The 25,494-nt window shown below is 32.2% G+C and overlaps 1 protein-coding gene across 2 annotated transcripts in view; it reads right to left on the minus strand.

Annotated features, from left to right (window-relative positions):
- The window catches only part of LOC124534713 (lachesin-like), an 88,192-nt gene that overhangs the window by 40,583 nt on the left and 22,115 nt on the right, over positions 1-25,494 (minus strand). Inside the window, exons 2-3 of one of the 2 annotated variants that reach the window (XM_047110699.1) lie at positions 20,945-20,980; positions 20,500-20,667 (exon numbers count right to left, since the gene is read on the minus strand). In XM_047110699.1, coding sequence (XP_046966655.1) covers positions 20,500-20,608 — 109 coding nt within the window. In that variant the 5' untranslated portion in view covers positions 20,609-20,667; positions 20,945-20,980. Of the gene's footprint in view, positions 1-20,499; positions 20,981-25,494 lie in introns of both variants that reach the window. The other variant, XM_047110698.1, reaches the window with a different exon arrangement.

The raw sequence follows: 25,494 nt of genomic DNA on the forward strand, positions 1-25,494 counted from the left end.
TGTTTGAAAGGTAGTGCTTCCCGTGGGGTTCCATTTTTTTAATTTTTTTTCCGATGAAGGTATCCATGTGAAAACGACATAAGTCTTAAATTTGCATTATGTATATGCGCGACAAATAGGTGAATAACTGAAAATCACGTTAACGAATTTTGATAATTCTTTTTTTATTATAAAATATATACTTCAAGGGTAATTTGGTGAAAGTTTGGTGGGGTTCTGAGCACAGGATCCATGACAAAGTAACGGAACGGAAGGGAACGGAACAATTCTGAGGAACACGTTAGCGATACTCAGTCGAATCTTTTATTTATAGGTTATTTGGATATTTGAGTCACCTTCCGTAATGTAGTTATGTTTATGTAATTATCATAGTCGAATATTATAATCAACTAGCTACCCACCCCGGCTTCGCACGGGTGCAATACTGATACTAAATATACTAAAGAATTTGTTTATATACGACATCACATCGCAAACTTCTAAAATGATCAGTGTTTCTTTACTATATTGTTCATGTATTATATACACAAACCTTCCCCTTGAATCACACTACCTTTAAAAAAAATCGCATCAAAATCCGTTGCGTAGATTTAAAGGTATAGGGACAGAGAAAGCGACTTTGTTTTATACTATGTAGTGATGGAAGTCCTATACGGCTCGCAGTTAGGGTGCGATATGGGGCAGAATTTCTTACTATCTTTAATCAAATTTTGTGTATGTGATGTGATGTCATATGATGTACGAAATATAGTTGGTCTTTTTCAAAGTTTTTTTGCTGAGTTCGATTACAGCTCTTTCGAGGGATCCTTGTAGTTTACGCCGCGTGACGTATTAAATCCGCATTTTCGAAAGTCTATTTTTGCTTTATTCGCAAGTTTCCTTTGAAATTGTCCTCGAAGTAGTTTCTGACTCATATAAACGGAACGCTTAATCTATCCATATAAAAAAAATTAGTTAGTCAACATCAGCTTCACTTAAAATAAAAAAATAAATAAAATTTTAACAAAAAGAAAAACCGACTTCAAACAAAACACTTTTTTAAAACAAATGAATATGCACGAAAAAGTAATAAAAATAATTGCGTATTCAACATATTTTTTAGAGTCTTCCTAAGTTAAATGAAATGAAAAATATTAGACTACTTAAAAGTCGATTAACGATTATATCATGTAGTTATAATTATTGTTATATTTGGAGTCGGTGTCAGCTAATAAAACCCTACAGTATATCTATCAAAAAACAATACGAGAATACTTTAACAAATATGTTTTTTACAAATTACCTTTTACACAATAATATACTGGATCAATCAAGGGGCTCGTATCGCTTCTTTCTTTTGATTGTTGGGGCAAGGGCACCGTGGCTGACACCGGCTCCAAATATACCAATAACTATAACTACATGATATAATCGTTAATCGACTTTTAAGTAGTCTAATATTTTTCATTTCATTTAACTTAGGAAGACTCTAAAAAATATGTTGAATACGCAATTATTTTTATTACTTTTTCGTGCATATTCATTTGTTTTAAAAAAGTGTTTTGTTTGAAGTTGGTTTTTCTTTTTGTTAAAATTTTATTTATCGAATAGTCTATTTTGTATTATATAAAAGAGTATGGGCAAATATATTAGTTCTTGTTACAGTATATAAATACTGGTCAATATTATTTGAAAATTTTCAAACTTGTTACTTCGTAATGTATAAAAGATTGCAAAGTACAGATTACACAAATATTAGAATATGAATTTCCAAAAAATAACTTTCCTTTCAGAAACTTCTTCGTGAGGAAAATAGTAAGGATAGAATCCTGCATTATTTATTGTAGAACATGCTGTATGTGCTGTGCTCTGTTATAGAGAGATTATCGGATTCGCTTATTAACACTTTATTTAGGCTATATTACAAAATGTCTTTTTTATAACTTAGCTATTTAACTGTTTCTGTTTCTAAATTTTATTTTAGATTTGTATTAAGTATGTCAGTTAAGTAAGTAAGTAAGGTTTTGTTCATTTGTTTTTATTTTTAGTTAATTTTGTGACAATTTTAAAGACCAACCTTTAGTACGAATTCCTTTGTTCGAATACGAATGTCCACCAACGTCCTTTCTGGTGATTTTATTTCGATTGATTTGAAATATTTTCCTTCTTTTTATACCTTTTTGGAAAGCTAAGAAAACGGTCAGGCCAAGTTTCATAAAGATTTTGTTAGTTTTTGAGGCATTTTTGAGGAAAAAAAATCAAAAAAATATTGAAATAAATTCGTTTTCCGTCTCGAATTTTTAAATTTCTACCGATAATTATTATTTAAGCATTGACAAATATCCAGTGTGTAATCGTTTTTATAAAACAAAAGAAAAATATAGATTTTAATTAAGACTTTTTTTAAATACATTTTTGAAGTTGCATTTTTGACAAATTTTGAAAAAAACTAATAAACGTGATAAATCAAAAATGGTTCACTTTTGGATGATGCATATTAAAATTATTGCAAATAGTCACCTCTGTCACCTCCTAACGGATATACGCCGAGTTACCAATAACCCTGTATATCTAGCTGCTATGATTCAAATAGGTCAGATAACTCTTTAGATCGTATTTAAGTACCTACGTCCGTTGCGTGGCGTATCAAGACTACATCCGTTAACAATAATGAATGAATGAATGAATGAATTATCTTCTTAAGGTATAAAAAGATGAAAATTTACAAGCTATATTTTACATGTCAAGGTCATCGATCGCCTTCAACCTTAACCTAGAACGATATGGCGTCTATTCATTCGTCGTGATTGATGAGCTCGATATAAATATTTCAGTAAGCTCTTACGGTAAAGACGACTCATGAAGACGAAATATTCAGAAAGTTAATTTACCGCGAAAATCTCAGGAACTATTAATTTATTAGCAAATCATGTTGGTAATTTTGTGACGTATTTAACGAAAAAATATTTGGATTCAATTCAAAAATATTTGGTTTCCACATGTGAGGAAAAGTTTAATGATGATCGGTTTATTAGTTAAGGTTTGAAAGTGTAACAAACAAATGAAGAAACCAATCACTTAAGCCTTTACAATATTAAATATGCCGGTCGTTCTTGAGATTTTTATCGCAGAGTATTTATTTCATGACCTATGTATTTTACACAAGACTAGCGATCCTCCCAAATACAACCGTTTATATTTAACCTGACCGAAATAAGACTATATAATATATCTATGTAGATTTTTTCTTTTGAGATATTTCAGAAAAAAGATATGTTATTTATTCATTTTATAAAATGTTAGCTAAACTTTGTTCTCGTAGACTCTTTTTCAATTACAGCGATTATTTTTTATTAATAAAAAACGAATAAATATAAAAGTACAGTTTCTTTTCTGGATTATTCATTGATTATTTATTTTAATAAGTACATTCTGAATTATGCAGTGCATAACTTATTTAAGTATTTAGAATACAAGGAATATCAAGATTTCTCTATATACTTATATATTTATGATAAAAAAATATTCATTTAATATGTTATCCGAAACTTATACCCGGGAAATTATTCAAAAAAACAAATACGGAGATTTTTATATACAATACAGAAAATAAAACAGACAAGTGTCTTTTGATTTTGTTAGTTTCAAATAAATCCAATCAAAAAAGTTTTGTTTTCTCGTCCGACCGTAAACGCCCCTTTCAATACCCACTGGAGTTGAATTACGATAAATCCTTCTGAACAGATGGCAACGACACTTGTACAGCCCGCGTCTACGATGTCAAGGTATAACGCGGCGTTATAAGATATACAATGACAATTATAAATATAAATATCACTTAAAATTGCAAATTATTTTTTATTGCAAAATTATAGAGATGACCCAGTGGTTAGAACGCATGCATCTTAACCGGCGATTGTGGGTTAAAACCCAGGCAAGCACCGCTATATATATGTGCTTAATTTGTGTTTATTATTCATCTCGTGCTCGGCGGTGAAGGAAAACATCGTGAGGAAACCTGCATGTGTCTAATTTCATCGAAATTCTGCCACATGTGCATTCCACCAACCCACATTGGAACAGCGTGGTGGAATATGTTCCAGACCCTCTCCTAAATGGAAGAGGAGGCCTTATCTCAGCAGTGGGAAATTTACAGGCTGTTACTTTACTTTATAGTGTTTTTTGCACGTGAGACGCTTAAGTTTTTTTTTTTTTAATTCATATACGAATATATATTCCAACGGAATATAATAAATGGGTTAATTGGTTAGGTCTCCTCTAAACAGTAATAATTAGTTTTGGTGTACTCCAGGTTGAGTACTAATGTAAAAATTACAGAGAAAGGGTTCATAGCTTTTTAGTTTCCAAAATTGGTGGAACATTCTAGATTAATGGGTGGTTATGGACCACTTACCAACAGGTGATCAATTGATTCATTTATCTACCTATTAGAAAATTAAATATTAAAATTTGGTTACATATATCATTTTAAATTAAATATTTGAGTATTTTGTACAAAAACATTTACTATAGACAACCGATACATCATTGATAATGACATTTTCATCGTTGTAAATATTATTATATCCTGAACAAACGATTCGAAATGACTGACTTAATATAAATTGATGTTTGCCCATTTCAATTTACATAATTTATTTTTCTTTGTATTTCACACAAGCGCTTTAATCGCATTCGTATTTATTACCATTTTAAATTTGTTCGCAGTTTAGATAAAGATATATAAATTAAAAATAATGTTATGACATTCACAATGAAAGCTCGAACGACGTCTAACAATAGCGATTCCCTGGGGTGACTAGAGTAATGACATAATCAAATTGTCCTGCGCATCTGTCCTATCCTGGGGTTCTGTCTATGGCTGTTACCTCAGAACAGAAAAAAACACAAGTATCATCAATCATTTTTTTGATCGTAGCACAATATATCACATTACAACAATGAGGACGGTCGCTTCGCTTGCAACAAATGTATTATAAAGGTACTCAATATTATAACATTAATGTTAGAATACTGATGGAAACAACAATAACTGACTGTACGCTATATATCAGCATCAAAAATCAAAATCAACTTTATTCAAGAAGGCTTTTACAAGCACTTTGAAACGTCATTTTACAATTAAGTGAAGCTACCACCGGTTCGGAAAGTAGAATCTACCGAGAAGAACCGGCAAGAAACTCAGTAGTTACACTTTTACTCTTACATCAGCTTATAAATATTGTTCAGAGCTATAACATATACCCAGTACCTATACTATACCTTCTAATATTATAGATTAATAAAATGTATCAATAAGCGCCATCTATTGGTATAAATAAACAATTTTACAAATTTTTTTTTAAATATAAGCATTCGATTATATTTTTAATGGAAACAATTATTATTAATTATATTTAATGCTTTATTGAGATTTCAAATGATCTTCATAATAAGAATATATTTTATATTTATAGATCGATGTTACTTCCTCACGTCCCTTGTTCTAAGGTCAATACGCACGAATACCCTCGATAATAGCTTCGATACATGCAGGCACAAGGTGATTTATTACACCTTAAACGGATTGTTGCTGCAGATTCGCTGTATCGATGTTCGATAGTTTTACGCCGCTTTGGAGGGGATGCGTCGTATCGCATGCTTTGATGATGTTCAGTTTATTCGGATATTTTATAACGATTTTCTTTTTTATTGTGTTGTCTTCGGTACGTTCTCACTACTTATTAAAACTAAGATACATCATTTAATAAATTACATTCGCTAAAAATTTATATATATTATTTGTAGCAGCTTAATAAAACATATTTGTCTTGAGTAATTTACTATTTCAACTTATTATAATATACGTACTTGTTATTTATTTCTGAATGGAAAATGAAATAAAATTTTGGAAAATTCAATAACTTTTGTTTGGTACGAAATGATGATTCTGAAAATTATATGTTGTATTTCAAGAATTTTAAATGAACATGTTTTTAAGTTTTTATCGTATGCAAATTATTTTCGATCATACCGTTTTAACAAATAAACCCGTTTAATAATAGGTACTCAGAGTGAAAATAACCAGTATTTAGTTCAATTAACATGTTTTTATAATAATAATAATAATAACCCCCCCAGGGAATGAACCTTGTCGTGGTGGGGGGGCTTAATGATAGCAGGAACAAAAAACAGGTCTAAACATCTTGACCAAATACCCCTTTAATGGGAGAATCTATGAAGCCCAAATAACCCAGGCTACTCTATCTAAACTAATCATTCCCAACCCCCGTGGAGCATGATGGATAAAACTAATAGATATAATTTACGGTCGCTTCCCGGGGGTCGCCGGGGCGCATCTGGAGCCGGTGCTGGATGCTACAGCATGCGGTCCACCGGCGACGAGGCGTTGAGCAGGCGGGCCCTCGTCGCAAAACAAGCTACAGCCGATCATCGGGAGTTGAACAGGCGGGCTTCCGATGTCGAAGTTACAGCTGAACCACAGGGATATTCTCAGAACCCATCATCAAACCCTGCATCCTCTCCAAAATCTTCATTTTCATCAATATCCTCTTGTACACCCTCTTACATAAATACCTTTAACCATCCTAATTCTTCCACAAATACCTCTTTTCGCAGTCATTCTCCGTTATTAGTTGAAAACGTTGTGCAGTCGACAAATGTTGATGACTCTGCACCCGTTAAGACTATCAAGCGTGCGCGCAAAAAATGGACTAAAGAAATGAACATGTTCATCCTGCGCACATATTATATTTTAACCTCATTAGAAGAAGATACCACATCCTACTTAACCGACTTGCATACAAAATTCTTAAAGCAATTCCCGGACATGGAAGTTAGTAAACAACGCGTAGGCGATCAACGCAGAGCAATAGAACGTAATAAATTATTAACGCTTGAAGATAAAAACAAAGCACGCAATGAAGCCAAAGCATATTTACATAGCTTAGCAATCGATATATCAAGTGCCAATAAAGTTGATACACTTCTACACGCAAATCATTTAACAGAATTATCATCACATTCACCCACTCAAACGCATTTCACTCAGGGTCGGACTAATCAAAGAATGCGGTGGAGTAACGAAATTAACGAAGAAATAATAAGGTTGTATTATAAGATTACACACATGAATACTAATAGGACATCATATAGGAAAATACTACACCAAAAGTTTATTGAAAAATATCCACATCTCGTACATATAAGCGAACAAAGAGTAGCCGACCAAAGAAGAGTAATAATAAACAATAAACTTATACCCAGTACTCGATTAGAAGAACTAAAACAGGAGGTCACTAATGAGATTGGCATTACAGACATAGCAACTGATAAAAGATGCGAGCAAGATACAACATGTAATGAAGATAATGAGGATAATCAATGGAAGATAATAAATGACTTAAACAGAATACAAATAGATGATCATATACAAGATAAAAATAATAAAGAAGAAACTCCTCAGTATATAGATTCAGAAATAGACGATACTTTTCAGCAAGCGTTAGAATATTTCAAAACTACTGATCCAAACTGTCGCCCCTATATACCGAAACAAAATACTTCAAAAAAATTAGCAAAAATAATAACATATCTTAATACATCAATCTTACCCAAATACATAGACGAAAATACGACATTTGAAAGTGAACAAACAATCATATACTCCGCAGCATGGACTTCAGCTAAAATTAATGGAACAAAATTAAGTCTCCCTTTCCATAATAAAACCCTACCTCAGACCAAGAATCAGAAGCCAAATTGGCAAAAACGCTTAGAGCGTAGGATACTGAAGTTAAGAAAATATATAGGTAAACTGACACAAGTTATAAATGGTAACAACAATTGCGCTCTTAAACTAGAGGTAGATTCAATATTAGAACATTATAAAGTACACACACAACATGAAGAACATAACGTACAACTCAAACAGTTCTTAGACACTCTCAAACAAAAATTGTCAGTCTTTAGTTGCCGTCTTAGAAGATACTTAGCATGCACAGCTCGAAAAACCGAAAACGCTCAATTCAAAACTAATGAAAGAAAATTTTACCAAAATATTCGAAGTCAAAGCACTAATCTAACTAATTGTACTAAAAACTCAACCATGCACGATACAAGTCTGCCACCCAGAGACGAACTAAGAAAATTCTGGAATAACTTATGGGAAGCCCCAATCAACCACAACCATGAAGCTAACTGGATCAAAGAAGAAATACACAGACATGAAACTACTGAACCGATGGAATTCAGACAAATCCCGATAGAAACATTTAATATTGTATTAAAACGATTACATAATTGGAAAGCACCCGGTCCTGACCGAATTCATAACTACTGGTACAAGAAGTTCACTTATATACACCCCTATTTGTATACTCATATTAATAACTTTATTGCAAACCCAAGCTCAATGCCACAATACATAGCAAAAGGTATTACTTACATGCTTCCCAAGGACCCTAATGATACCGCAAATCCCTCTAAATATAGACCAATTACCTGTCTTCAAACAATTTACAAAATCATCACCGCATGTCTTACACACTCTATTTACAATCATTTAGAAAAAAACGCAATTTTAGAAGAACAACAAAAAGGATGTAGAAAAAATTGCCAGGGATGTAAAGAACAACTAACCATCGATGTAGTTATTTTAAAACAAGTGCAAAAAATGAAAAAAGATCTGTATACTGTCTATATTGACTACAAAAAGGCATTCGACTCCGTGCCACATAGCTGGTTAATAAATATTTTACACATCTACAAAATACACCCACAAATCATAAATTTTTTACAGCGCGCTATATCTCTTTGGACTACTAAACTTACAATTAGTTTACAAAATAAAACTATTGAAACCGATGAAATCAAAATACAACGGGGTATTTTCCAAGGCGATACTTTAAGTCCTTTATGGTTCTGCCTTGCTTTGAACCCCCTTTCTACTATTTTAAACTCTACATGCAATGGATACACATTACAATACACAAACAGTCTAACAAATAACATTGAGCTTATAAATATTAATCATTTACTTTATATGGATGATATAAAAATATTCTCATCTACAGAAAAGGGTCTTGAAAACTTAATTAAATTAGCTGAAAATTTCTCTCAGGATATTAAAATGGAGTTCGGCACTGACAAATGTAAAATCAATTCAATTAAATCAGGTCATAATCATCTAATGCATTATCAACTACAAACCGGAGAAACAATAGATCCCTTAGAAGAAAACGATACGTATAAATATTTAGGTTACAATCAGGCAAAACAGATATTAGAAAAAGAAACCAAAATAAAAATTAAACAACAATTTAATTATAGACTGAATAGGATATTGAAAACACAACTTAATTCCAAAAACATAATTAAAGCCATCAACACCTTTGCTATCCCCATTTTAATATATTCTTTCGGTATACTTAAATGGTCAAAAAACGACTTAAAACAATTGCAGCGAAATATTAATACCACCATGAGTAAAAACAGAAAACACCATCCAAGAGCTTGCGTACAAAGACAGACTCTGCCAAGAAGTGAAGGGGGGAGAGGTATTATAGACATAATAAACTTGCACAATAACCAAATTACAAACCTACGAAAATACTTTTACACTAAATCTAACACATCAAAACTACACACTGCAATAGTTGAAACCGATAAAAAACTCACACCACTAAACTTACAGGATAAAAACACGCAAAAAAATGAAGAACAAATAGATCGAAAAGTTAAAATAAGCGAATGGGCCCGTAAGTCACTACACGGAAGACATCGTCAAGACCTATGCCGTAGTAACGTCGACATAAATGCGTCGAACGCGTGGCTGAGTCGAGGCGAGCTTTTTCCTGAGACTGAGGGGTTTATGATTGCAATACAGGACCAAGTTATTGAGACTCGTAATTACCAGAAATACATTATGAGAATACCTAACTTAAGCACTGATTTATGTCGACGCTGCAATAGTGTTTCGGAGTCCATACAGCATATAACTGGCGCATGCAGAACAATAGCACAAACAGATTATAAGTACAGACACGATCAGGTAGCAAATATAGTCCACCAAGAACTGGCTCTAAAGTACAAATTAATATCTAACAAAACAGCATACTATAAATATACACCCGAAACGGTACTAGAAAACACCACTCACAAATTATACTACGACAGAGCAATACTTACAGATCGAACAGTTCACTACAACAGACCTGACATAACAATAGTCGACAAAGTACAAAAATCTGCCTTTTTAATTGACATTGCCATCCCTAACACACACAATCTGCAAAGCACCATAAATGAAAAACTTACAAAATACACGGAACTAAAAGAAGAAATAGCACGTATGTGGCACTTGCAGAAAGTTACAATAGTCCCAATAGTTTTGTCCACTACTGGCGTCATACCCAAACAAATGCACATATCTGTAAAAGCTTTAAATCTTCCAAATTTTCTATATGTAAATATGCAGAAGGCCGTGATACTAAACACTTGCAGAATTGTACGCAAATTTTTTGCAACTGATGGGGAACGGGAATTGCTTTAGAGCTTTCAATTTTGAAGACGTGTCTGACCACTTGGCTTCGGCCCGTGAGAATGACGTAAATACCGGCTCTAAGCCGAGTTGTTAAAAATAACAAGTAAAAATAATAATAATAATAATAATTTATTTATTCTCTCCCACATTACATATATTACAGTTTAAACGTATCTTAATAATAAGTACAATAATGTGTGGGAGACAGGAGCCCAAACTAGGTTGCCCTGTGCTAAGGGTCTCCTGGCTCCACCTCTAGGATATCAACAATTTGTTATATAAAATTACATGTAATATGAAAAAGACCAAATATGATATAGACATTGTAAATTATGAAATAAAGACAAATAAAATGAAAAGTAATTTATGTTCGTGACTTTGTTGTATGTGTGCGCGCATCTGCGAATTTCCGTGTATGTGAGTGTGTGTGTGTGTGTGTGTGCGTGCGTGTGTGTGTGTGTGCGTGCGTGTGTGTGCGTGTGTGTGTGTGCGAGAGTGTGCGTGTGTGTGTGTGTGTGTGTGTGTGTGTGTGTGTGTGTGTGTGAGTGTGTGTGTGTGTGTGTGAGTTAGTCGGATCGTGGTTATGTATAGCCATTACATTATTATTTTTTCTGTCTCGTCATAGTCAAGTGTTAATAGCCAATCAGTTAGTTTTTTTCTTACATGAGAATTTAATTAAATTTGAGATTGTAAGTATTCTATTTATCTTATTATACAGCCTTCCTACTTTAAAATTATAAAATTTTTGGGCAAAAAAAGTTTGAACTCTTTGAGTTTCACAGACCTCATAAGATCTTCTTGAGTCAACTGTATCTATTTGTGATGTATTTATCATTGAGTGTTTTTTTAAAATCATATTTTGTATGTAAAGTTTTCTGACAGATAGAACATTTGCCTCCTTATATACATTTACTGTTGGGAATAAGCGAGGCTTAGAGAGAGCTACTTTAAGCAACATTCTTTGAGCTCTTTCCACCTCAATTATGAGCGTTTTATTCGAGCCGCCCCAAACTGATATGCAATATGCTATTAAAGATTGGCATAATGATATATAAACAGTCTTGACGAGTCTCCAGTCAGCGATATTTCTTAAATTTTTAAAGATATAAGTGAGTTTTCTAATTTTTTGACTTATTTGCATTAAATGCCCTTTAAAGGTGAGGTTCTGATCGATTGTAACACCTAAGTATTTAGTTTGATCGGTTCTGTTAATCATGGGACAGTTACATGTAATGTGATTTTTTTGATTGCAGGAATGAGCTATTAATTCATGTAGAATTTTATTACGGTAGGTGTTGCGTATAAAAAAGGTTATGTATTGAGTTTTTTGTGGATTAAGCGTGAGAGTGTTTAAAGCCATCCAGTGATTAACCGTATTAAAACCCTCTTGTGCTAATAAAAATACCTCATTCCATGTTTTACCATGAAATGTAAGAGTGGTGTCATCGGCGTATGATATTATTTTACACTTGCTTAGATTAAGGTTACAAAGCTCATTTATATAGCACAGAAATAGAGTTGGGCCTAAAATGCTGCCTTGGGGAATCCCATAGGTGATAGGACTCTCATTGCTAATCACATCACCTATTTTAACCTGCTGGGAGCGATCTTGCAAGTAATTTTCAAAAAGTTGTAGCTGTTTACCTCTTATACCTAAAGCTTCTAACTTCTGAACCATTTTATTAAAAGACACCGTATCGAAGGCCTTTTGAAGATCTATAAAAATTGTAAGGCCTTTTTCTTTATTGTCTAATTTATCTACAATGTAATTTGTGAGGGAATGAACTGCATCTGATGTTGATTTTCCTTTCCTAAAGCCATATTGTGAATCAGATAGTAATTTTTTATCTTCCAAATATTTCAGAAGCCTATTATTTATAATTTTTTCAAGTAGTTTAGAGAGGGAAGGTAATATCGAAATAGGGCGATAGTTTGATACTATGTTTCTGTCTCCGGATTTGAAAATTGGTTTAACGATGGATTTTTTAAGAGAAATGGGGAATACACCTTCGGATAAACATCTATTAAATATGTAGGTCAGTGGGGTCACAATAAATTCATTTAAACATTTGAGTACTTTAGAGGAGATGCCATCCCAGCCAGGACTACAGTCTGTTTTTAGGTTGATGATATATCTCCGTATTTCATCTTCAGTAGTATCTAAGAGAACAAATGAACTCTTTTTGGTTGATGTACTATGGACGTTGGTTAATGCGGGTGGAAGGTTTAGGGTTATTTTTGTTGCCAGATCTGCACCTATATTCGCAAAGAAAGAATTTATTGAGTTTACTGATTCAAGGGGTGTTTTATTTATATTTAGTAGTTCAAATGGTGGGTTTGTCGTTTTGTTTAAGTGATTAATATTTTTTATTACATTCCAAATTTTTTTATTATTATTTCCAGCTGCTTTAATTTCGTTTCTTCCGTAGTCCCGTTTACATTTTTTTAAAATTTGATTACAGAAATTTCTATAACGTTTGTATGTTATTCTTAGAGTCTCATTATTTACTTCTTTCTTTAATTTGTAGTGCATTCTATCCCTCGTTCTTATACATTTCAGCAAACCTATGGTTATCCAGGGTTTTTTTATGATTTTACTTCGTGGAAGTTTTTTTGTGAGAGTATTTTTCAAAATAATAGTTTGTAAGAGATCTATAAATATCTTCATGCACTGATCTGGATTTTTATTAATATCATATATACCACTTAAATCTAAGTTTTTGCAATCATTTTTTAATGTTTCAATATTTAATTTATAAGAGTGTTTTATTTTATTATTAATATTATTCGTATTTTTCTTCAAACAAAATAAAATTGGTTCATGATCAGTAATAGCTGTTTTTAAAATAAATGTAAAAGAGGGTAGTTTTGATTTAACAATTGTGTGATCTAAGCAACTGTTCATTCGAGTAGGTTTGTAATATGCCGGGATTAAACCAAAAAATGACAAGATTTCAAGATAATTTGAAGTGTCCTGGGTTAATTCAGCAATATTAATATTAATGTCTCCCATTAATAATATATTTTTATAAGACGAAAGCTGCTTGAGCAAGTTGTGTAGGGATTGGATGAAGTTATCTAGCTGGTGGAAACTAGGGGGTCTGTATATAGCAATTATCACCGTATCTTCATTTATTCTTATCGTTAGGCAATTTGCCTCTAACATGATGGGCTCCTCAACTTTGAAAACAATATTATTGTTTAAAATTACAATGACACCATCATTTTGATTGTAATTAACTGAAGTACTAAAGCTCGTGTAACCCGGGATATTTGGAAGATTTGTGACGTTAGAAAGCCAGCATTCAGATAATATAATAATGTCACAGTTGAGATTTAATCTCGATAGTAACACATTTAGGCTATTAAAATTTTTATATACGCTTCTGATGTTTTGTTGCAATATTTTAAGATAAGCAATAGGTTTCGAAATTAAGGTATTACAATATTCTGGTTCACAACATATTAAGTCTGTTAATTCAAAACTATCAATATTATTTATATTATGTAAATCTGCCATTGTGCTTTAAAAAATAATATTTTAAGATAATTTAGGGAATTTATGGTGTATCTCAAATTATACTCACAGTAAGCCCGTTTGCGTTGAGTACGAATATAACTGAACAAATTAATTATGAGCATAGACATAAAAGCTGTATATCTACTTACTATAGTATACATTTTTAATATCGATTGACCGTATTGTGTGAATGTGTTAAATAGGTAGAATGAGCATTGTGTTTGTGATATGTTTGTGTGAGTGTGAAATGTGTACATATTCATAAGATTAGTAATAATTAAAATAAAAAGATACAACATTAATGACCGCGAGTCGCTTAAGTAGTTTGCAAGCGTTTGAGATCTAGTTCGTTTTTTAAACGAATTGAGGGTTCATTTTCTTTTTTGCGTAAAAATATACTACCTGGAGTGGCCCAGCAGAACTTGTAATTATTTTTCGCAGCGAAATCTCTAGCCATGAAATGCAGTCTTTTCATGCTCGGTGTAAGGAAGTCTGATACATAAATTGTTGTTTGAGGTCCATCGAGGCCCAGGTGCATGGTGTTCAGTCTGACACCGTTATTGTCCTTCGTGAGTTGTTTTATCGATCGCAATATTTTATCCTTCGTGCTTACCGTTGAAAATTCCACAATTACGGGTTTAGATGTTTCATTCTTTGAATATCCCCTGTGAATGTTTCGAATTTCCTGAGGGTCGATGTCGACCTTGAGTACATTTCCAAGTGATTTCACAATATCATGCAATTCCTGCGCTTTTTCTGTTTTTGAATTTGGAATATTTCGGATTTCTACACAGGTGGCGCGACTTCTTCTTTCCAGTAATTCAACCTTTTCCTCCAAATTTCTTATTTGTGCTTTGACTTCTAATTTTTCTTGCAGTAGTGAGTCATATTTAATTTTTAATTCATCATATTTTTGGCTCATGAATTCAATTGATGTGGAAATTTGTGAGTTTTGATCTTTGATCATGTTAATAGTACTCAGCAGTGATTCATACTTAGCGTCTTGTGTGGCTGTCCAAGTGGAGAACATATTTTCAAATTTTTTTATAAAATATTCCAAGTCATCTCCCTGCTTACGCTTTAATCTCTGTGATCTTGTTGTTACATTCTGGTCTACAGTTATATCCGGAGAGGATTGAGAATGCTGCAGCACAGTAGTAGGTGTTTTTGGTGGAGAATGTTCAATTGGCATTTTTCAAGTTAATGAATAAATATAAATAATACCTCGTATTTTTCGTTCAAGAGGAGGTCCAAGTACCAGGGCAACAGGATTTCGGAAGCGGTACAAGCAAACGATAGAATCTCGTTGCGCTTGCAGATACTTCGTAGCGTGGTAGGCGTGGCCTTATAAGTTGTAATTCCGAAGCGTAGTGCACAAAAGTACTAGGCGCAGTAATGAGTGTGTACCTCTTGTTTGGTCATGCGCTCCTATTTATTGATCGGATTTATAATGTTTAGTATATGAATATATAAAATTTAACACAATTCACACTCACAGACACGTGCACTCAGTAAGCTATCCAAAGAGGAAGAGGATAAACAATGAGGTTGAATATTTAAAAAAAAATACATATCATATAAAATCGATCCAAAGTGAGAAGTGAATAGAAACCTGACAAATGTATCGCGAATATATCGAATAACAAAAACTTAATCATTTCCAGTCAGCGAACAGAAATATTTTAACAGTCTCGCTCCTTTTAAGTTGCCAGTTTTTCGTAACGAGTTTCCGTAAATTTGGTTGCTACGATTTTTTTTCCACCGGAAAGTTGAGAACGAGGAAGGAAAACTGGGACGCGCAAACATTGCGACAGGGGTGACTTGAAGAAGGGAATAAATCAGAGAAAAATAACGAAATTTTAAACGAACGGCACCGGGGGAAACGGATAGTCATTTATAATTTAAGGAATGAAGCAAGGGTGAGCCTCTTAAAAAGCAATTTCCTTGCTGCCAACTTAATCTCTAGAGGGAGAACCGCAAGGGTATAAAAAATGAAACGACCTCTCTGGACAACAATGCGATTTACAAACACAATAGTCGGTGACGATGGGATGACAAGAGCGTGCATATACTGCACTAGTGATGGACGTTTTATCGTAATATATCGAAAACACAGCAATACTTCACCATAAACTACGGCTATCGTTAGTGTTCTGACCCGTAACTATAATGTGAACACAGCCAATATTTATTTTATCCACTGAAGGTTCTATTTTGAATCACTGAATAAGTAAAGATAAAATGTATTTACATATTGCTTAACGTTATGTAAAGAAATTACTTTGATAGTTGTTTTTATCTAGGCTAATAAATGCCTCATTTTGCCTTATATATCCAACAAAAAAAAACTTATACCAGATGACGTATGGAGAAGGCTTTATTTTATTCTAATATTATATGACTAGCTGCACTTCACAGTTTAAATTTGGACTATTCCCTTGTCGTGCGTTCACGATCTTGTTTTATTATAAGCTGCAATATATTTGCACAATATCACACATATATTGTTATCGGCATATTTATGTACAGCACTTAAATTGATATGACCCTTGCTGTCAAATCCAAGGGGAAATGCTGGGGTAGTATGGGAGACGTGAAATGTGCAAACAATTAGAATGAGCTCTTTTTGCGGGGTGTACCTACAATGGCACTCTATGGTAACGACAGCTACCATTTTATACTATATAGATTATAAATATGAAAACCCCATTAGTCGTGTGCACTCGACATCTGTTCGTTTAGCACTTCCAATGAAGAATACTTCAAAAACTTGGAGTAGTAACAGGATAGACTGCATATGCTAATCATCATGATATGTGTTTTTAATAGCTCGATATTGTTTACAGAGTAATATACAGACTATATAAATAATTTACATTGTTTTCTGAATAATTTATAAGTATGCAAATCCTGTAGTTATAAATTATCGGTGTAATTTCGAAAATGAAACGTTGAAACTGCTAATTCTTTATTGTTTTCATAACGGTGTAATGGTTGGTCCTATGGCTGAGGATCCATCGAATTACTAGAGTGACGAATTGGGGTGCAGTGATTGTGTGCGTGCTTGCACACATACTTCATCAATAAATGGTGTCCTGCGCAATTGATTTTTTTTTTGGTTAAGAATGACTATTATTACCGATACCAATACACTAAACTTACCGAGTATCTTTATAAAAGAATAAATAAAAAAGAGACATTATTAGACTAAATCAACTTAAAATGTATCTACAGAATCTACTAAATTATCTAAGCTAGAAAAAACAGACTTTATTTGTACAAGACAAACACACACACACACACACAGAGAGATATTTCTCATTTTTTATACTCTCCTAATATATTTAAGCATAAAATTCAAAGTTAATAATAAGTCTAATAAATGTAAACACTGATTTGAATACACTGGACTCAAAAAATATACGGGGTTTCCTGATTTAGGGGTACAGGGCCTCTTTGATGTGTCAACAATAAATATATTTGTTATTTGATTTAATTTGATACAGTCATCATATCAAATACTTAAAATACAACATAGAATTATTAGTTGCAACGCATTTTAACAAGCGGCTATAAACTAACAGGATTGTTTTATTTATAAAGGAGTCAGATGGGCATGTTACCTATCTGTCAGTATGCTGTTACTTAGATGGCTCTTGTTGAGCATAAAGTTTGGAGCTTATCTCATCACGTTACTCTCATGCTTTGATACAATTTTATTTGATATATTAGTGCGTCTGATCGAATTTCGATGGTACTTCAAAATAAGGATTTCAAAATGTGGAAATCATTTCACCGCGAAGCGGGAGATTAATTTGAGATCAAATATATTAGAATCTATTGCGCTTGCCTGAGTTGCAACTTCCATGCTTCGGTTTAAATTTATGTGTTCTAGGCACTGGTTCATTACGTTACTCTAGCAGCTATATTTATTATTTATTTTTTAAAAAAAGCATTCTTGATTCGCTGTTAATCGACAATATCAGCTATATCACAATAGATGGTTATTTAAATAGTTTACACATGTAGAAAGAAATAAAAAAAAAAACATAAGATTTTCGAAAAAATATAATAAAACAAATTTAAACGTCACCTATGTATACGCACCACACATACAAGGTAGTGGTCAATTGGAAGAAAAGGTGTACATTCGTAAGAGAAATCATCACAACATACATACAAGTCGCTCCAATAGTTATTCCATGGCAATAATTTAACAATTACAAGGGAGTGCTTATAAATTTAGCTTAGTCGTTAGTTTACTAAGCTCTATGATAATAATTTTCAATTTCTAGAAATAGGCACTGCAAGATTTATGTGACGTCGTCTATTTGTATCTATTGTAAATATTGAATTACGATCTCGAGATCCATTTTTCTCTTAAATATATAAGCAGTGGCAATCGGAACACAACGTGGATCCTCTCTGTGAGAACCCATTCGATCTCATGCATTTAAATTCAGAATTAGTGAAAAGCTTTGCCCACGTTACTTTTTTACCGAGGTAAGCAAACGTTTCTTTAAATTCATTCCGATAGCAGTTTTATTGAAAACGTGATTGGTTTAATGGACTTTGTTAGCATCTTTTATAGCTATTTGATATCAGAGTCTTAGAAATGATACGCTACGGCTGGATTTATCAATGTAAGTGAAATTACTTTTTGATTACTTTTGTACGATCTATTCAAATCCATTAAAAACAGGTATCGACTGTTCGAATTGTTAGTTTAAAGTTCGGTTGTATAAACTGCGATCGGGTAATAATTTAGCATGTTTTATGGCTCATGTCCTAGCCTCTATTATGTGCAATGTTAAATTGGAATTCGTTGGTCCGTTACGTATTCATTGAATTTAGTATTCAACATGACCTCTTTTATTTAAACTTAATCTAGCAACTCTTGTATTCGTAGGGAACCAATAAAAATTTTAACGTATTTACTGAATTGTACTGACCAGGATTTGTTTCAACAATAAATTTTAGATTATCTATTGGTTGATTATATTAAAAAATAGTTTCAATTAAACATATCACAAGCATAAAATAAAGTATCAGCCCGTAAACCCGCGACTACGTAAATACCCTTTATTCTTAAGTAGGAAGTTTAGAGTACATTTCACTAAGCTATACCTCTGCGAGTTGGTGTATACATATTTACTAGAATCATATTCAATATCGAAAATATTTCCCCAGGATAGCGAAATCTAAACTTGGTTTAGATTGATAGATTGATGATAAACACACGTAAAAACTTTGCGGTATTTCTTAATATTTAGACACAATTTTCTGTCAACATTCACGTCTCTTATCAACTATAAGGTATATCTTATCTCATGTAATATAATGTAACGATATCGAGAATCAATAATAAAGAATCAACGATGGAAGTTGTTAACATAATGATTTCTTTTCTCTTTCCTCATAGACCGCTTTCTCTCATTTACCCACGATATATTACCCTACAAAAGACCTCTTATTTTTGACATTGACAAAATTTTATCTTCTTAGATAAGGGACATAAGCAATATCCCATTCTGTATCACCCATATTTCCTTCATTGTAATTGCAATTTTTCCGCTTGACAGGGGTCGCCACTAGCAATCAGCATACCTTTCCGCGAACAGAGAACGTAAATAATCTATTCGGGAACGAGTCGCCTTTTCCTGGCGTTGGAAAAATGTATCTGCGACATAAAAGAAGGGGGGAGTGGTTCGTTACGTTTTGTCGCCCTCCAGGGAACAACTCGGTGGCGTCTCTACAACATGAATGTTTTACACCGCCGTCAGAGTTCTGATTTGTAACCACTATTCGACAGAGTTTATGGCTGTTATGGTTCTGCGTTCCACAATAGAGGTGCATTTATTGTGTCAATGTTAATAAAGATTTAGTTGTGCATTTATAATCGTTACAAAAATAATTTGGTGTTTTATAGCGATCGAGTACGTAAAAGTCACATCTTAATATTGCATGCGAAAGATGTGAGTACAAATTTATTTTCCTTTTAAATATACTAAGATTTATTTATCTATTTAACACGAGTAATATAAAAATACAAATAAAAAAAACAATGGGGATATGGATACTTAAGGCTTACGAAAAAAAATTAAAATATAAACAAATTATGTCAATACAAAATTATACGGATAGGAAATTTTAAGCTGGTCGCTATATGTTAAGCAATATTACACAGGGATTTAGCTGCTACGGGATATTAGGATAGTAAGCGGACGAGTTAGCTTGCGGGCTTTAGCCGTCACGAGCACGTTATTGCATTTTAATATCCAATTAGTATAAGATATTAGTTTGTATTAATTTGTAAAGAGTTTATTCTAAGAGTATTTAATTTTAGTATGCCACATATCCATTGCTGACTCTTTAACTACAACTTGATCTGATGGTGCGTGCTTATTTAGACAATACTTGTTGTTGAATTTATTACCTTTTGTGCTTTCAACGACGCCGTCAATTCTCCAGAGAAGTAGTGCTCCGTAGACTGTCAGGAGCATTTTGTAATCGTGGTACAAATAGATTTCACGGATCCACCTCATCTCTTCCCAATCTCTTGGCAGCGATGCCCTTGACACTCGGAGGCACCATTAGATTGTCCCTATTTATAGCAAAGTCCTTGATTCAACTTTGTTTATATCTTGTTTCTAAAAAGAGTTAGGTTACAGAAACATTTCTCGAACTTAATACATTTTTAATTTATTCTTTATTTTTTGAGTTAAGTTTCACGAATAAGTCATCAGAAGTACATACCATATTCAAGTTATGAAAACTAACTAACTATTCAAAAATAATTTTGATTAAAAAGTTTTGCTATGTTTGTATTAAGAATAGATGAAAAAAAAATTTGAAGAGATTGAATAACCGTTTTCAATTACATCGGTATAGATCACGCCTCGATTCACCACCGAAATCTGAAACAAAGATTTGTTTAAAATTAGTTTGAAGTTTTATAAGCAATAAATTCTACAATGACAATGTTTAAAGGAATTTTTTAAACTGCGTAAAAAGTAAACGCATAAAAATTCCGTCACAATGCCGTCAATGTCTCAGTTACGGGATAAAAGGATTTTGTGTAAAGATTTTAAAGGGCCATTGTAGCTGTGAAAACATTTCTTTTTACTCTCGGAGACGTTACGGGTTGCTTGTTGACGTCATTTCAGAGGGATTCCATTACGGCAATGATGCTACTTATGTGAGTGGCTATTTTATTTTAAAGGCCACCTTGATTTAGGCTGAACCGTGCACCTTTCGTTGAAAGCCGTCGTGGTAATGTATCGTAATATTCTCTCTGTCAAGTTGATTCATTTTACTACAGCCATCAAAAATGTTCAACGGTATTAAGTTTCCCTTTGTTCTTATAGTCGCTTAAGACTATTTTAGAACTGTTTTATTTATTCTTCTCTTTTTGAGACAACTTAACATTATTTTTTAAATTATCAATTTGTAAATAAAAGTACTAAAATATTTGTTTAGTACGAAAAAAAAACATATTTTGAAATGCATATAAAATATAAAATAATTTTTATATTGTTAAAGAAATAAATATATTTAATGACAAATAATAATTAGAATATTACATGATTGTTCCAATATTTAGAAAGTTTAATGACGGTTTTTTAACATGTAATAAAACCATACGATAAATGATCCATCGACCGATCGATATTTTACCAATCATGGTTGATTAGTAAAATCATTAAGCAAATTCATTGATATCATTAATAAAGTCGTAGTTACAGCATCGAAGAGACAGTTAGATAATTTAAATGATAAATTCCCTCGGTAAGGTTAAAATAACTAACATTATATCTAATTACTTTAAAAAGTTCGCTTTAAATTTAAGCAGTTTGAATTCCAAGAACAAAAAGGCATAATTACAACTGATTTCTCTTGTTATATTCATCATTTGAAACATTTATTAAATTTAGTTTTCCAAAAGAGATTATTTCATTTATTACATTATTATTTCAAATAAATGACATAGTTTTTCTTTAAAATATATGAACATATTATTAATTAAAGTAGGCTCATAAAAGTGCTTTTAAATTTTAATGTGTCGAATTAAAAGTAAAGGTACCGGTACGGTATAAGGAAGAACCGGCAAGAAACTCACTCAATAAACTGTTCAGCATGGATGTGGATGGTTATAGATGTAGAGGACGACCAAAGAAACGATGAAGGGATTGTGAAAGACGATGGTTGAATGGTTGATGGATGGTTGATGGATGGTTAGAAAGAATGTTACTTGTGAGATGACGTCTAACAGAGAAGTATGGAAGGAGAAGACATGCTGCGCCGACCCCAAATAAAATTGGGATAAAGGCAGGAGGATGAATATGTCAGTGAAGTGTAATGAAATTTATATTTTTTTTAATCCACAAATACTAAATCTACAGTTTTTGGTGCTATAAAAAAATAATTTGCTTACATCACTAATACGTCATCGACTTTGCGAACTAGAATGTTATTTACCTTGCTTGCCTGTTGCTGCCACATAGAATTGTTGTTTTACGGTAAAATATTTAATAAGTTGGTGGTACCTACCCAGATGGGCTTGCGTCACACCCTACTTAAATAGTTAGAGTGATCTTTTTTATGATATAAGTTGGCAGACGAGCATATGGGCCACCTGATGGTAAGTGGTCACCATCACCCATAGACAATGACGCTGTAAGAAATATTAACTATTCCTTAGATCGTCAATGTGCCACCAACCTTGGGAACTAACATGTTATATATATATATATCTTAGGGATGACCTACAATAACCTTAGCTTTCTTGCTTAGTTTTCTCTTGTATAGCATTAACGTAAAGTATTGTAGTTATGTTTTCATGTCACTAATTAAGTAATAATATGGTATCATAATTGTATCATTAATAGAAAAAGTTAGATCGCTTGTATATCTTCAAAATAGAAAATAATTTTAAACTAATTCTCGTTATAACTGATTTTAGAATGTTCTGGTTTTATAAACACAGAAGCCTTTGTTCTAGAAACGGAAAACCACATCAATAGAGATTATGTATTACTTAAATAAACATGTCTTTAAGTTTTTGCGACACAGTTAATTGTTATCAATATAAAAGTAAGAATATCACGTGATTGAGATATCAAATAATAGCAATGTCGATCAATTAAGAGTTTTATTTTTATTTATTAATCGTCCTATATATTTAATGAACTATAATATGATCAAATTGGTGTCTTTTATATTTAAATCTTGTTTTAATTTATAATTGTATTCCTGCAGTATAATCTTAATGAACGTAATTAACTTAAACTCTATAAAGAGATATAAAAGTAACATGGTATCGTTTTAATTACTCCCTTAAGCAAAACCTCCTTTATAAAACGAAGGTATTACAATATAATATAAAACTCATCTAAGACAAATGTACCGTTATTATCCTATAATCCTATTCAATAGACGATTTTTTTTCAACTAAACTTTATGTAATCTTATACATTCCACTTTATCACATAAAAATGCCTAAACATTTGCAAAATATCGCCAGTTAGTTGCAAAATAACGCCTAACAGGTTTTATTTAGTACCGTAATCTCGCCCGTAAAATGTATTACGGTACCTGTGCTGTAATCTATAGCTCCTTTGTGTAAGAAAATACGAATGTTCTGTTTAAGAATGAATAAAAGATTTTATTTTGTCTCTTAAATATTTTAAAGTAAATATCAACTAAGTAAATGTTCGTTTTACTGTGACAAAGGCCTATCGGGGTCTACGCTCCATTGCATATCGGCAAACCTTACACTATCCCTAACTCTATTTAAATAAGATAACAACTATAATATTTAATTGTCATTTCTGAAATTTAATATATTACAGTTTTTATTTTTAAGAATGCGTCACAACATTTTTGATAAGCTGATTTATATTAATTTTTTTGGGAAAAATCATTGATTTATTCAAAACATTGGCTTACGACTCAATTAAAATTAATACAATTATTATTATTTTTATTAATAGTTTTTAGAAGCAGTTATAGGAATCATATATAAAGTTGATTCAGCTATAAGAGCGGTGTCATATTTAGAAATAATATCAAGATAGTCTTCAACATAACGTGGAAAGTTTTACAAAAACTGATTTGCTTGTGCTTTAAGATAGCAACACTGTCAACTATAAAACTCTTTCTGCTACTGATTATTTAATTTTAAAATTAACATAACATTTTAACAAAAAAGAACATCAAAGATTTAAATGTAATCAAAATATCAAAATTGGCGGTTTTCTAGGGTAAGATACATACAAACATAAAAAAACAACTTAATTAATAACCGTTCAATCAGCAGCTTCATAAAAAATTCTAGTTAGATCTATCGTAACAAATCATTAAGGCATGCAGATATATTCAAAAATTTAAAGATAATATTTAAAATAGGATCTTTAAAATTTTTATATTTAACTCGTGAGAACAATAAATTATAAATATCATGAAATTTGTATGGGCATTTTTTTTTATAGAAAATTAATTGTACGCTATCGCAACTTTAAGCATTTCGAACGAAATTTCAAAGCAAATTATCGTTATCAAAGTACAAATATTCCACGCTTTTTGTAGTCTGCGGGTATAAAAAGAAATGAAAAACCAAATGTTTCCCAAGGGAGTCGTTCCCTTGTTTTATTCTTAGATAATTAACTCTTTGATGTCTGAGGACATCTGTTTACACTGTAGCTAAATTTATACACAGTTTCCTAATTAGATTGATACCTATAGAATGATTTATGTGGAGTTAAATTTTAGGATCAGGTTACAGAAATGATTGAGTATGTTCTTTGAAAGATTGCTAATGGTAGCTTGTTAAATAAGCTGACATATAGATAATAATAAACAGCGTTACTACAGACTGAGAAAAATATTGTTTAAATTTTTCAAAATGACGATGTAAGAAATAGTTTATATTTCTTACAGTGCAAATGTCAAACTGTGGTGGTGACCACTTACCATCAGGTGGCCCATTTCCCCACCCAATTTAATTTATAAAAATAAAAAAGGCTGAACAGACTTACTCATAACTAACAACCGTTTCAGACACTTTTAATACAAAAAATTAAATATACGTGCAATTTTGAATGCAATAATCATTTTAGAAACTTTTCCCGAAACCTCTTATTAACACGCTATCCTTTAAAGCTTATGTAAATGAAGTTAGTTTATAAAACTAGCTCGTGTACGTAAAACAGAAAATGTTTGCGACAAATGAATGCATTCGTAAACCTAAAAGACGACCTAACATGTTTAGCGTCCAGGGACTGTGTCTAATTTACAATTCCCTTTGTCTTTTGTACTCATATTAGTTTGTATGTATTACATTTGTACGTATAAACTCATTTTGTCCCGTCTAATATTTCCCCGCTTGTGAATAAATAATCATAGAGGGGTTACACTTTCGCGCGTGACGCTC

Source organism: Vanessa cardui, chromosome 13 (assembly GCF_905220365.1).
Source record: "Vanessa cardui chromosome 13, ilVanCard2.1, whole genome shotgun sequence".
NCBI lineage: Eukaryota > Metazoa > Arthropoda > Insecta > Lepidoptera > Nymphalidae > Vanessa > Vanessa cardui.